This window comes from Parasteatoda tepidariorum, chromosome 4, assembly GCF_043381705.1.
Source record: "Parasteatoda tepidariorum isolate YZ-2023 chromosome 4, CAS_Ptep_4.0, whole genome shotgun sequence".
Classification (NCBI taxonomy): Eukaryota; Metazoa; Arthropoda; class Arachnida; order Araneae; family Theridiidae; genus Parasteatoda; species Parasteatoda tepidariorum.
Window position 1 is genome coordinate 66,349,739 of NC_092207.1, and position 14,777 is coordinate 66,364,515.

The 14,777-nt window shown below is 31.6% G+C and overlaps 1 protein-coding gene across 2 annotated transcripts in view; it reads right to left on the reverse strand.

Moving 5' to 3' along the window:
- The window catches only part of LOC122271407 (L-sorbose 1-dehydrogenase-like), a 47,238-nt gene that overhangs the window by 12,367 nt on the left and 20,094 nt on the right, over positions 1 to 14,777 (reverse strand). For both annotated transcript variants that reach the window (XM_071179973.1, XM_071179972.1), the window contains exons 4-6: positions 11,544 to 11,675; positions 8,219 to 8,340; positions 5,255 to 5,425 (exon numbers count right to left, since the gene is read on the reverse strand). In XM_071179973.1, coding sequence (XP_071036074.1) covers positions 5,255 to 5,425; positions 8,219 to 8,340; positions 11,544 to 11,675 — 425 coding nt within the window. The remainder of the gene's footprint in view (positions 1 to 5,254; positions 5,426 to 8,218; positions 8,341 to 11,543; positions 11,676 to 14,777) is intronic.

Genomic DNA, 14,777 nt, shown 5'->3' on the forward strand with positions numbered 1-14,777 from the left:
TTAGTAATAGAGAAAATAATTCGGGCTGGAAACGAGGACCTGCATGCAATGCATTGTTGAGAGAATTCCCTGAAGAATCCTTAGCTGACGCATCGAAGACCACTCTTAGTTTGGTTGTGTTGCTGTCTTCTTTGATAAAGAAATGATGAGGTATATAAAATATTGATTCCTTAATCAGTTCGTCGGAAGGAACCCTTTCCATATGACCTAGTTGAAGATATTCCGACATGAAAGTTGTGTACTGATGCTCAAGTTCATTATTCTTACTTAGTTTTCTTTCAATGTAGTTGAACCTTTTACTTGCTTGAGTAGCTGAGTCACCAAATTCTATAGAATGTTTGAAAGGTATTCTCACAATATAACGTCCAGATGGATCTCTAGCAACCGTTTTTTCGTAAAATGCTTCACAATCTGAATCATTCTTTGATTTCAGTTCAGCTTGAGGTAAAGATTCGAGCTCCCAGAATTTAGCCAATTGACAATCCAACGATGAGGTAAGATGACAGTTCACAAAGAAGTTTTCCTTATTGGAGTTTGAGAACACTCTTCCCGATAATAGCCAGCCTAGATGAGAATTGAGTGCAGCTGCAGTACACTTCTTCCCTAAAATTGGTTCTCCAATTAGCAAGTCAGCGTATAAGTCGGCTCCTAACAGAATGTCTATTGGACCAGTTGCATGAAATGTTGGATGTGCAAGCATTAGACCATGCAGGTGTGGCCAGTTGCATGAAGAAAATGTGAAATTCGGTAAATCACTTGTTATGCAGTCTACAATCAAGGCTTTACAGCAAAAAATTTTCTCATTAAAATGTGGAGAAAAGACCAAAGATACTTCAGATAAAGAAGACTTTACTAGCGTATTATTAATTCCTGAAATCGAATGATTTGTAACAGTCTTTGATAATTGCAGTCTTTTAACACAGGTTTTGCTCACTAGAGATTTCTGACTGCCGTTGTCAATCAGCGCTCGGCAATTAACGAAATGTCCCTTAGCCTTTTTAACCTTTATTAAAGCTGTTGATAATAAAGTATTACTATCTACACTATTAGAATTTAGACAAGTTGTGCTAAGTTGAATGTTTTCCCTCACTGTAGGAACATCTTCAGAATTGGCATTATCTAAATTTGAATTAGAATAGCAAACTGTATTGCTTACATTAGGTTCTTCAGAATTAGAATAAAATCTATGCAATGAAGTATGATGTTTTCTATGACATGCCTTACAGGTGCTAGTAAAACGGCATTTATTTGCCATATGAAATTTTCTTAAACAATTTATACACAGCCTTTTAGATTTAATTACCTTCCACCTGTCATCAACAGACATTTTATTATACATGGGACAGTTAACAACCGAATGATTTTCATTACAAATATTGCATAAATTTTCGGTTTTGTTTACAATCACATTATTTACAATAGCCTTGGCTTGCATTCTGTTTGATTTGAAATAATTTTTGCTTGTTGCTCAAGAAATTTAGCCAATTCTAAAAATGTTGGAATATCTTGATTAGTTAAAGATAATTCCCATCTTTGCTTTGTGCATCATCTAGTTTACCCAAAATAAAATATATTAAAATAACATCTACCATAGGATTAACTTCCAACTTTAAAGTTGAAAGAATTCGAATAACTTCATTACATGTATCTAAAATTTCAAATATCGAAGCCGCAGAATTAGATTTAATTGCCTTTAGATTAAATAGTTTTGAAATTTGAGCGAAAGCTAATTCACGTTTATTATCATATCTCGCAACAAGAGTCTGCCAAGCATGCTTATAATTTTCATCTGTGAGCGAAAATCCGGAAATAAGCTTGTGTGCAGTACCCTTTAAACTAGCAAACAAATATTGAAACTTTTGAAGTTCTGTTAGTTCTGGATTTTTATCTATGGAGCTCAAAAATAATTCTTTAAATGACATCCAATTATTGAAATCTCCATAGAAACTCGGTAACTCGAATTTGGGCAATTTTAAACAAGATTCAGTTAGTTTCAGTTTCGATTCATCCGGAGAAACGCCGCCATTATTAGTGTTGTTTACTTTTGATTTCAATTCGGACATTTCCCGAGCAATATTAATTCGCAACGTATCAATATTAGATGCCAAATCATCAAATTCTTTCATATTGCTTGCCTCTTCCTCATTCTTACAAGAAACTATAATTTCCGTATGAATCTCATTAAGCTCCACCCATATTTCGTTCATTTGAGCCGAAAAAACATCTAATTCCGCTCTTTTTATTTCCCCAGACACAAATTTCGGTTTCAGAATATTATTTATACGCATTACTTTACCTTTCAAAATACTACGTCTTTTCGTTAAAGTTTCCATTATAATTACAAAATGCAATATTTAAGATCAAAATATTTATCGACGGACCGAAAATAAGATTAAAAAAAAAACAATGTTAACTAGAGCAATATAAAATACTTTTATCTAGCTCTCTTAATTGAAATCGAAACTAAATTATAAACAATAGCTCAGATTTTTCACTCCGGTCTCGAAGGACCAAAAAATGGAATGAATCTTAAATAAATCATAAACTTATATAATGGAAAAATCATAAATTTAAATAGAATGTCATTAAAATGATAGAAACTAATACAATGTGGGAAAATGGCAATAATGACAACTTAGCACAACAAAGAATATTCAAAATCTTACCGGACATTTAATTTATTTCTTTGATTGATTTAACAGAGCATGATTTGTAGATAACATTGAAATATTTTTAATTGAATTATAAATAAGTAATTGAAATTTCAATGGCCATAATGCCAAAACATAAAATATTACTCATCTTACCAACATAATGAATAAATCTAAACTGAAACTGAAAAAAAAGGGAAGAAAAAAAAAAAATTAANGATTGATTTAACAGAGCATGATTTGTAGATAACATTGAAATATTTTTAATTGAATTATAAATGAGTAATTGAAATTTCAATGGCCATAATGCCAAAACATAAAATATTACTCATCTTACCAACATAATGAGTAAATCTAAACTGAAACTGAAAAAAAGGGAAGAAAAAAAAAATAAAAATCTTTCTTGATTAACAGTACCAGTGGCTCCATCTGTTATTGAAATTATAATTAAAAGTCAAAACAAATATATTCAATTATTTAACATTTAACGTACCAGATTGCATAACATTGAATGTGTGAATAACCAGTTTGAATTAGGAATCATGAAGTAAATATTTACAGGTGAAAGAAATTCGTAGGTTAACAAGGATTACTGTAGAGCTAACTTAGAAATAAAAAAAAAAATTTCTCAAATTTAACTCGTTGAAGGCATATAAAAATTCTTAATTGATTAAGTAATTAAGGCGTACCCAAACGCGATGGCCGCGTAGGCACAATTAAGCTAGTTTAACTGCTTGTACTTAACGATTTAAGTTGGATGCATGATATGCTATGAGTTATTTTGGCAAAAATTGTTGTACTCCCGCCCTTTAATCTATTTAGGATCGATATTTGGAGAAAGAAGCTCTACCCCTGGCCCGCAAATTCCAAGCGTACGCATACTGAAGAGTGCCCAAATAGATTAATAAGAGATGAAGTTTTCCGCATTGAGATCACGTCGGTGTTATCTTGGGTCGCTAGAGTAAGATTTGTTTCATATAAGATAACGTGAAAAGAGAATCTTGTGATCACATTTGAACTTGGTCCTGAAGGGATTAATATTCAAATAAGAGAAACATAATACATTTTCTTTTAGCGTTATTAAGGAAAATACTGTTGCGAAGATCAAATAGTTTGCGAAGCATAAAGGATATTGGAGCGATGATGGAATCACGGAATGTACTTGTAGAAAAATGCAAAAAATCTGCCAGAAAATGACTTTGATGCTTTTCATTTTCGTATTCTATATTTTTGTTTTCACATGAATAGAAAAAAGATATTAACTGGGCGTTTTCAATATTTCTTAAAAAACCTCTTTAAAAATCATCATCAAGTAGCGTCATATCTATATTATATATTTCTTATAGTTTCATCAATAATTAGAAGTTAACTGGTTCATCTAAGTTTTTATTTTCTTAACTACTTCTCTATAATCACTGTACTAAAACAAATCACTCTACTATTTATAAACAAACTTTAGAAAGTTCCAGGCAGATTTTTTTGGAAAATTTTATTAGCGGACATTTTCATTTATTTACATTAAGGAAATTCAAAGCTTAAAATCGGAATATATCAAGATGAAAGAATTATCTTATAGCTTACACTGAGAGATAAATTTAAGATTCATCATATATATGCAATTTTTCTACACACAATGTGGTTGATCGACGCAAATAACAGTCACAAAAAGGTTTTCTTCAAGTATCTTAGGTGATTTTCTATTTTTTTATCGTGGGTATTCTGGTTAAATACGTATACTAAACTAAACTCAGTGGCGCGACAGCCCATAAAGGGCCAAGGCCTACTGTGTCCATCTCACTTGACCTTGGGCTCTGGGGTGCAGGAGCAGATGTTCCGGTTAGGTGGTCAGCCCACCGCGGGTCCCCAGTGTTTATTTCCCAAGCATGTTTGGTACTCATTTATCACCCACTGAAGGGATGAAAGGCTGAGTCAACCTTGCACGGCCCGAGAATCGAACCCGTGACCTGTGGCATGGGAGCGCAAAGTGCTACCACTCAGTCACCGAACGTGATTAAATACGCATAGAGTGCAAAAAAACTTGGACCAATTTGAGAATAATCCCATGCAATTATAGTCTGTACTTATAAAATAGCATATATGAGGTCAGCCTTTCGAACCCTTGAGATTAAGTCCTAGAACATGAAGATCCGATCATAAGATCAACAGTTAAAAGGTGATTCATCTTTTCAGGGTGATTCATCTTTTTTAACGCACTGTGCAAAAAAGTGTGTCTCAATTTTTTTTTTTAATTTCTGCTTATATTTAATTGCGTTATATTTTTACACATTTGAATAATTTCTTATTATCCTCCTCCTACAGGTGGCTGAACGATAATTTGCATAATTTTTGAAAAATTCCACCAGAACTAAAGGGCACAAGTTTCAGAGAAAGTATGGAAAATGAAATTGTTCTGACGATTATAAATGAAGCTTATTAGAAACGATGTTTAAATATCTCACATCTTTTATATAAATGATTCAATCATTTAAGCAGTCAAAAGCAAATTAAAATTAGTAAATTCTTACAGACGTAAAGCGTACCAAGTTCGAAATTGAATCTATTTTTAAATTCTTTTTGCAATATTATCTTATTTTAAAACTTACACCAAATTCTTCTAAGTGACTTCTATGGCCTATTCCAGAGAGCATCAAAATATGAGGAGAATTAAATGCACCAGCGCAGATTATAACCTCTTTATTGGCATAGACTTCATGTTCTTGATCATTTATTTCAAACTTTACGCCATATGCTTCATTGTTTTCATCGATTAGTATCTGAAATTATTTTAAAGATTTTAGAATCATACTAATATACCAAATAAAAAAAGTTTCAATCTTGCTATCATACTTCTAGTTAAGTAAAAGTATAATAATGAATTGAAAATAAATAATTATCAAATATTTATTCAATTATCTAGATAATTTTGAATTCTCAACTTCTACTAGAGCCTTTCAATATAGAGGGTGTCCCAGAAATATTGGTATAAATTTTAAGGGGAGGTATATCCATCGTTGGAAACGTCATTGGAAAGTACTATTACTATAAGAAACAAAGAAACAAAGAGACACAGGACTGAGGTCATCTGAAATATTCATTGGTAAAAGATATTACACTTGCTGTGGTAAAACGTCACAAAAGGAGTTCAAAGTTTCCACCATTGCTAGCGATGCATGCACTGCACCGTAAGGCCATGGATTGACGGACTCATTAAAACACACCCGGATTTTGTTGGATATTCTTAGCAGCATAGACGATTCTTTCTACCAGATCTATTTCGGAATCTACAGGTGTCACATATAGAGCACTCTTCAGTGCACCCAGAAAGAAAAAATCCAAGCTGCTTAAATCAGGAGAGCGTGATGGCTAGGTAACCGGTCCTCCATCCCCAATCCATTTTGTGAACAATATAGAGGCTAACGGAGCCGTTTTCGACCATGTGTTGCTATGCAAATCTGAATACTTAAGATGTTCCTTATCTCGTCTGAAAGTTTGTCCGAATAATCCTACGATACCGAGCAGTGATGGCTCAGGGAATAGAGCATTCGCCTTCCAACGAGGTGAACTGGGTTCGAATCCCAGCAATAGCTGGTCGATACAAATTCCGCATCCGGCTTGCACTGACCACAGTGCTGACGTAAAATATTCTCAGTGGTAAAGATGTCATGGATTAAATTCCCCTTACAGTCAGGCTAACCGTGGGAGGTTTCTACCGCTCATTAATTTCAATGCGCTTCTGTTTTTGCTTTTAAATTCTTCGTTGAAATAAAGCAAAATACGGTCCTCCACTGTACATTAAAGCAAAATACGGTCCTCCACCGCTTATTAAATTGCTTTGATAAATTTCTGTATGAAACATTCGTTTCTAAAAACAGATTAAAAACGTTTTCTTTTAGCATTTTGTCCAAAGTCCTGCAGTGGACTGATCGTTAAGACGCCGTTCCCAGCAGATCACTGAAGTCAAGCATCACTGGCTGCGGTCTGTGTGCGGGTGAGTGACCACTTGGATTAGTCTACTTAGGGACCGAGGGTGTGAGGTATTGGTGCTCGTTAAACTGTTCTACCGTAAAGGGCTCGATTTCGCGTGCAGGTCATCGGGTTACCGCTCGACAGAGGATCAAAATTGTGATGGCATGTCTTCGGATCATCCTCAGGGATGTTTCCCAGACCGTCGCCAATAGCCCATTGTGCAGCTCTAGTGCGATGTAAATGAACAACAACAATAACAACAACAATTTAATCCAAAAATTGAAAATTTCAGAGAATTTGTAGTTTTGAATTCTGAAGCATACTATGTGTAACACGCATCGTATTCGGTGATAAATTTAGACAAGTTCATCTGAAATAAAATTATTGCTGGCCGGAATCATCTGTTGAAAGTGATTCAATGCAACTGGAATAACATTGGAATTAACCTTTTTAACTTATTCACTAATTTACAAGAATGCGACCCATTATAAATGAATGTACTTTTCTTAAGGGAAAATCCAAGAGAAAACTTAGTTCTGTATGCTTTGCTTGAACTAAAGTTTATATTAATGCTAGAAATTACTTTGCATTTCTATTAAAACAAAAAATAAATACAATAATAGTTTTTTTAAAGAAAAAACAATTCATGAGCGTTAGTGCTGACTGTCTTGTTTCCAGAAAATTTTTGCATCAAAATATACTCATTTTTAAAAATATCTTTACCTGACTTTAAAATACATAACTCTGAAGTAACATGTATTGTAAAAACTATTATTAGTAATAATAGTAAAAATGATGTCCTCAATTGAAGTATCACAAATCATAGGCTATTTTTTTTAAAAAATTATTTGCAAGAAGATTCTTGAATTCACTAATTTTCCAAATAACTGGTTCTTCAATTCACTAAATTCAGTGATTTGTTTCCTTTCTTCCTTAATTCTTTTTTTTTCTGTCACAATATTAATAATCATACATAGCAACTATGTCTTGAGAAGGGTTACCTTGTAGAATATATTAAATAAAGACAAATCAAATCAATAATCTTTTTTTGTATATAAGAATATATTTTTGAAAAGTTAAAATGTTACGGAAAAGAATTAATTTTCTCTATTCATTAATATCCCGTTTATATAGTTTACTTTACATTAATACTTTTCCATTTAATTTTACGGTGTCCCTTAATTAAATTGAATTAGCTAATTTTTACAGTTACTATCGAGTTTACGCTTCTTTTCACGATTTCACAATTCACGATTTCACACATTTTCGATTCAATAGTTATTTAGCGACAGGGTTTCAAATTCCTTCCGTATTGTAGGCTCATCTCATATTAACAGATTGAATAACATAACAAGTACTAAACGCAAAAATGTTAAGATGGGATAATGAAATATTATAATACAATGAAAATCACAGTAAATAATAGGTAATGTAATAAATATGCTGAACAATAACAGATAATCGATATAATAGTGTGATAGTCTGAATTTATAAAATGATTGAGTCTCCATTTAGAAGTGAAGACTTTTTTGCGAAACTAAATTAGATAACTTATCAATTTATTTTCCTTATAATGACACAGAAATTTCTGTCAGAATTACCTTAGTTACTAAAGCATCAATGATGATATCCAAATTTTCTCGATTTTCAGCTGGAATCAGAAATGCTTTCGACGCACTACAACGTCTTCCATGCCTGGTCGTTCCTTGTATCCTTGTAAATCCTTAAAATATTTACATGATATTCAGTTCAAATTAAACACAACGGCTTACGTAGTATGGCATAAGTACACTAAGAGGACGCTTTAGTTTGACCTAAATATTCCATTTGGGTACCTTTTTTCATTTAATACAGTTTATAATCTTCGTAGTATGAACTCTAAGAGGTGATAATAAGTCGTAAGTGCTGTCTCTGAAACGACTTAAAATAATATGAGATCAGTTGGTTGTAGATTTAGTTGTCAGTACTGTCCTTCAATTGCATCTAAAAAATACTCAATTACTCTGAAAAATACTCAATTACCGGTCCACAGATTAAATGGTACCGGGGTACCCGAGGAACCATTATTTCCATTTTATTTACAGTTGTGTATTTCTCTAGAGCTTGTACAACTTTCCATGGACGAAAGATTAACCGGGAGTTGAGAGATGCCGCCTAAAGCTGCACAAATACCACTCATGTAATTGTATTTCATTTCAAAGGCATGTTTAAATACAATTCAATTAATATTAAATAAAAACAATTTAAAATATAAATAATTAACGTCTCTCTCTCCCCTCAGTGGAAAACGGTAAAAATATCAAACGTTGACCAGCCCGCGGTGATAAAAAGTTTGGGGCTATATAGTATAGTTGTTACTGTGAATGACTGAAATTGGTATTAGTTAATTTCCACCTGTAAATTTGGAAAATCACATAGCCGCTTTGGTAAATGACCGAGATATATACTAGTTCTAGTTGAGGGCTACTGCCCGATATGCCCTACATCAATGTTTCTTTTAATGTTTAGTGTCAATGCCCAGTATGCCCTATATCAATGTTTTTTTAAGATCAAGTGCCACTGCCCAGTATGCATTTAACCGGTACTTTGAACACTGATGTTTCTCCTAATCTATTTCACAACAGATATCGAATAAATATAATAATATCAACTTATAAATTAATATCAAATCGGATATAACAAATATTTCGGACATTCACCAAAGCGACTATGTGATTGTTGACATTCAAAAAAACTGTTGGTAAAATTTGGCATTCTCTTGATTTCGGCCATTCACAGTAAGAAACGAAATCTTAAAACAATCATTCACAACATTAGGAGCACTGCTGGTTGCATTATTCTATTGGAAGTACCTCCGAGATAAGGGAAAATCAATAGTGCTACAGGATGTACAATGGGCAAAAAAGTGAACATCTAAATAACTTTTGATCTAATAAGTGGGTATTCATGAACTAGGACTTAATCTTTATGGTTCGATGGCCTAACCTTAAATAGTCTGATTAGAGCAGATGATATTTTAATATAACAAATCAGAGAAGAAAATTACCTTTTTTGAATAGCTTAACTTCTTCGTTAAATGATTTGGATTCTAGACCCTCAAAATAGTATCAATCTCGCTATTAACTTCCTTGTTAATGAATTTGGACACTTAACCCTAAAAATAGTCTCAATCTTAATCTTGAAAGTATGGACCCAATAGTTTAGTTTAGAGGCGAAATTTATGGCTCTTTAATAATGATAAACTTCACTTTTGAATATCTCGCCAGCTCAAATCAATCATGTTTTTAAATTTTTATTTCTTAAGAGTGAGCCCTCTAAGTAATTTTTTTTTGAATTTTAAATTTTTTCTTTTAAAATTTTGTTGATTAAAGTGGTGAAAAAAATTTGCATGCCTTACAGTTCAAGATTTTTTTTTGTCTGCAAGTTAATTAAATAAAAAAATTAAAAAAATCAATTTCACAAAACTATTTTTTACGGGAAATTATTTTTTGACAAATATATGTTATAAATGTGTGTAAATATTTTTATCCGCTTTGTTAGTTTCGGAGATATGGTGAATACATAAAAATTGAACAAAAAACATTAAAAAAAATCACATTTTCCAGCACTCTCCTGCCTGCACTATCCGGATCGTATTTTTTTGATTTCGGCTATTTCCTATGTTTTGTTTGTATAAAATCCAAATACGCTAAAAACCAGTGACTTTTTTCTGATAAAATAAGTTTTTGCGTCTGATTTCATAATTTAAAATATCGTCTGCTGCAGTAGTTAAACAACACACTTATGGTGAGGCCCCAGGATCTTTAATATTGAGTGATTTTATGGGAAAACTTGAACATTAGATGAAAAGGTATTCAGTTGGTTTGTTGTTTTTATGTTCCTCACTGTACACACACATTGTAAGAAACGTTGTTTATGCATGATGCTTATTTACATAAGAACACGATAGATAAGAGATATTTAGATAAGAGATAGGAACATGATAATAAAATTAACTAGTGGTAGCATTGTGATGCAATAGTGTATGTGTATAAGACTATGAGAAGCTTGTTGTAAAGTGACAGCTCAGTGAGTATACAATACCAGCATAATCATTTTTAAAAGTATCAACAACAAAAATTACCAGATAAGTGAAAATAAATATTAAATAAGTAACTAGTATATATAGGGTGTAAAAAAGTATTTAAACGATCAATACAACGGAATTAAAAGTAAAACTAGACACATTTTATATTTTTAAAATGCAATCCAAACATACCAAACTCAGTCCTACGCCCGTGGGGATGGAGCGGGGGCACATTTCAAACATTAAATATGTATTCTTATTTTTTTATTGCAGATTTGGTTTCCCCAGAAAAAATAACCTTATTTGAGTTATAGGTTTTGCTTTGTCATTTTACTTCACAGATGGCGCTTTAACTGAGAAAATTAAGATAGGGGACAAACTGTCTTAAAACTCAGACCTATCAGATTGAAGAAAAAAATAAATAAAAATAAAAATATTTTGGTATTTTTTTCGATAAAAAAATAAGTCGATAAAATTTTTTTAAACGTGTTTGTTTTTATTATTTTAATCTGACGGGTCTCGGGATTCACCAAAGTGAAACCGATTTCATTTTTCTCGGTTACAGCGCCACCTGTGAAGCAAAATATATAAACCTGCAACTCAAGTGGGGCTACTTTTTCCTAGAAAATCGGAATTTGCAATAAAAAAAATAGGGGTTCGCTTTTAAGATTTCAAGACTGCCACCCCCGCACAACCCTCAAAGGGTGGAAGGAAAATATCAAGTTTGGTACTATTGGATATTTGTAAAAAAATATTGAATGGATTTATTTTCACTTTTTTGATCCGATGCATATTTCTGGAGATATTTGACCGTTTTCAAACTTTCTTTACACCCTGTATATTACTGGAGTATACAATACCAGTGTGATATGCTCCGTTTGTGTCTCGATATTTGTATCCCATTTCTGGAGCTGCATCGGCAAATGCATTAATTATTACGCTTTCGTATTGAGCAGTTTGAACAGTTAAATATCCGTTTGCACCATGATAACCTGAAATTTCACAGTTGTCATTAATTGCCCTTGCAAAATAAATCAAAGTATAAATAAGTTATAAATTACGTATTTTTAAAAGGTATAAACCAAGTTGTTATTTAAATACGTCGTTAGGTTGAAAAGGGTGCATGTATTTATTAAACAACCTAAGGTGTTTCATTTAACACTTCAGGTTATTATAAATCTACATCTATTATAATCTTTATGTTCGACCACAGGTAATTATTTGCCAACCTCAGGTATCTAATTTTATGCTTGTTAAGGTATTTATTTATCAACCTATGATGCGTCGTTTTACACTTCAAGTTATTCCAAATCTACCTCAGGTGTATTTTTTAACAGTTGGAAAGATAATATTTTATTATCGAGAGGTGTATTGTGTTCGACCTCAGGTAATTATTTTTCAACCTCAAGAATAGATTTTTATGCTTGTAGAGGTATTTATTTATAAGCCAATTATTAGCCGTTTTACACTTCATGTTATTATAAATCAACCTTATGTGTATTTTTCTACCTTTGTGGACAGCTTGATTTTTATGAACGTGAGGTGTTCGATGTTCTACTTTAAGTTATTATTTTTCAAATTCAGGTATAGATTTATATAGTTGTCGAGGTATTTATTTATCTATACCTAATGTATGCCATTTTACACTTCTGATTATTATAAATCAACCTCAAGCATATTTTTTACACTTGGAAAGGTTATTTTTTATTAACGTGAGGTTATTACTTCGTTATAGTATATATTTTTGCATTTTTAGAAGTATTAATTTATTAAGATAAAATGTTACATTTTTCACTTCAGGCTTGTATAGCACAACCAAAAACAGTTTTTTTAATACTTACGAAGGTAATAATTCCCAAACGTGAGGCGTTATACGGTACACCTAGTTTATTAATTTTTAACCTCACTATTACATAAAGATATTATTTATAGTATATGAAGAATAATGTATATCATTACATTTTTTCACTAGTAGAGATCTTTATTCATTAACCTGAAGTTTTTAATATTAAACCTTCAGCAGTAATTGCTTCTTTTGTTAAGCTAGAAAAGAAAGTTTCAAATACATAATTCTTCTGTAATTTTTGCAGATTGAATTAAATTATCTTGAAAGGACACTTATCTAAATTCTACACTTAAAAAGAATTAGTTGTGGGAATTCATATATTTAGAAGATAGTTGTCTAAGGTGCTTGAATTTTTAAAGCTATAAAACTGCAAATTTAAATAATTAGTCAGCTGCAATTCAAATTACTTTTATTTAAAACAAAAATTTCAGTTTTTTTACAAACCAATAAAATTATTTTAAATATGGATTCCGTCTACCTGTTGAAACTTGGAAGTTTTGGAACCTAAAAGAAAAAAATATTAATCAGTAAGAAAGTCATGTTTACAATAATAGTGGCAGGTTTTAAAATATTAGAAATTGTTTTCTCATGGTTTAAATTAACTGGAAGAAATTAATTTTCCTTTTCAGATAAATGGCATTCCACTTCTGCGATTTCTATTCAATCTTCGTAGCTAAAAACCGTGACAGGTACCACAGCCACAAAATACAATACACTGAAGAAAGTACTACCATTAACACTATTTACAGAAATTTAAATATATAATTAATTCCAATCTTATTGCGAAATTTTAAAGCTTTTTTATTTTCCTATACATCTGATATCCTTATGGTACTTGTAGGTTTGATAATTACATTTTCTTTCCTTTTTTCTTGCGAATCTTTAACCTCAATGAACCTAGTATATATTTTTTAGCTTTTTGTCAAACTTCATGAAACTAATAGTTTTTTTTGTAAATTTTTGACGCTGATTCTGAAAAGGACTTCCGTTATTGTGAATCACTTTAGAGTTTCTTAAAAAATAGTTCTTTTAATATTTTTCAATCAATGTTATCAAGAATTAACAATCGTTTAACAAATTAAAATTCTAAAAATATGTACCAATTTATGCATTTTTTACACTCAATAGAATAAAGCTAATCGCAAGCTGATAAGGAGTATTTGTTTTAAAGTTGTGAGCAATTTATGTGAGGAAAATGTCTAAGAGAGAACGATTTGAAATACTACTTTTAAAAGAAGAGTTTAAAAATTGAAGCATATTTTATTAAAAGTGATAAAACTAAATTAATAAATGTCAAACGCACTTACCGAATTTCGCATAGACTTTCGATTGCCAACACACACGCCATTCGTCGGCCAGCACGGAACTCTGGGAAGTGAGCTAGTTAATATGAAGTGTACTTTAAACAACCTCAAAATAAGCTCAGGTATAAATAAGATGTGTGTGTGACTTCATACACCTTAATAAATACCTGACTATCTTTAGTTAAAATAACGTGAAATTTTTATACCTCATACCTCTTTTGTTATAAGTGTCAGAAAAACAACCTTGTATACCTTAGAATTCGCCTCATCAGTTTGGTTGATATAAAGTGAACTTAAAAGAACCTCAAAATGAGCTTAGGTATATATAAAATGTGTGTGACCTCAATAAATCTCAATAAATACCTCACTAAATACCTCACTAAATACCTCACTTTCTCCTGGCTGAAATAAGGTATATTTTTATACCTCGTAAATACCTCACTCTCGTTGAAATAAGGTAAATTTTTATGCCTCATAAATATCTTTTTTGTTATAAGTATAGGCATCAGGAAAAACGACCCGTATATCTTGAAAATCACCTCATCGGCCTAGCTGATTTGAAGTGAATATTAAACGACCTCAAAATGAGCTGAAGTGTATGCAAAACAACCTCGTACATCTCAATTACAACCTTTACGAGGTATAATTTTTATGGTTTTCTCAGCAAACTCAAATATACCTCATATATACCTCAAAACAAACTCATATATGCCTCAAAAACACCTCAAAACAACCTCAAATATGCCTTAAATTTTCGTAAAGGTGAGAATGTAAAATTAGATAATGCGGTTATTTTAATAGCATTGCATTTATTTTGAAGATAATGTTACATTTAGTTACTATAAAGTTCTGTTATAGCTTGGTAAATATGAGTTTTGATATTATATTTAAATTAAAAAAACCTGGGGAGAATGATAGAATGATCTCTCTCTCTCTCCATATAT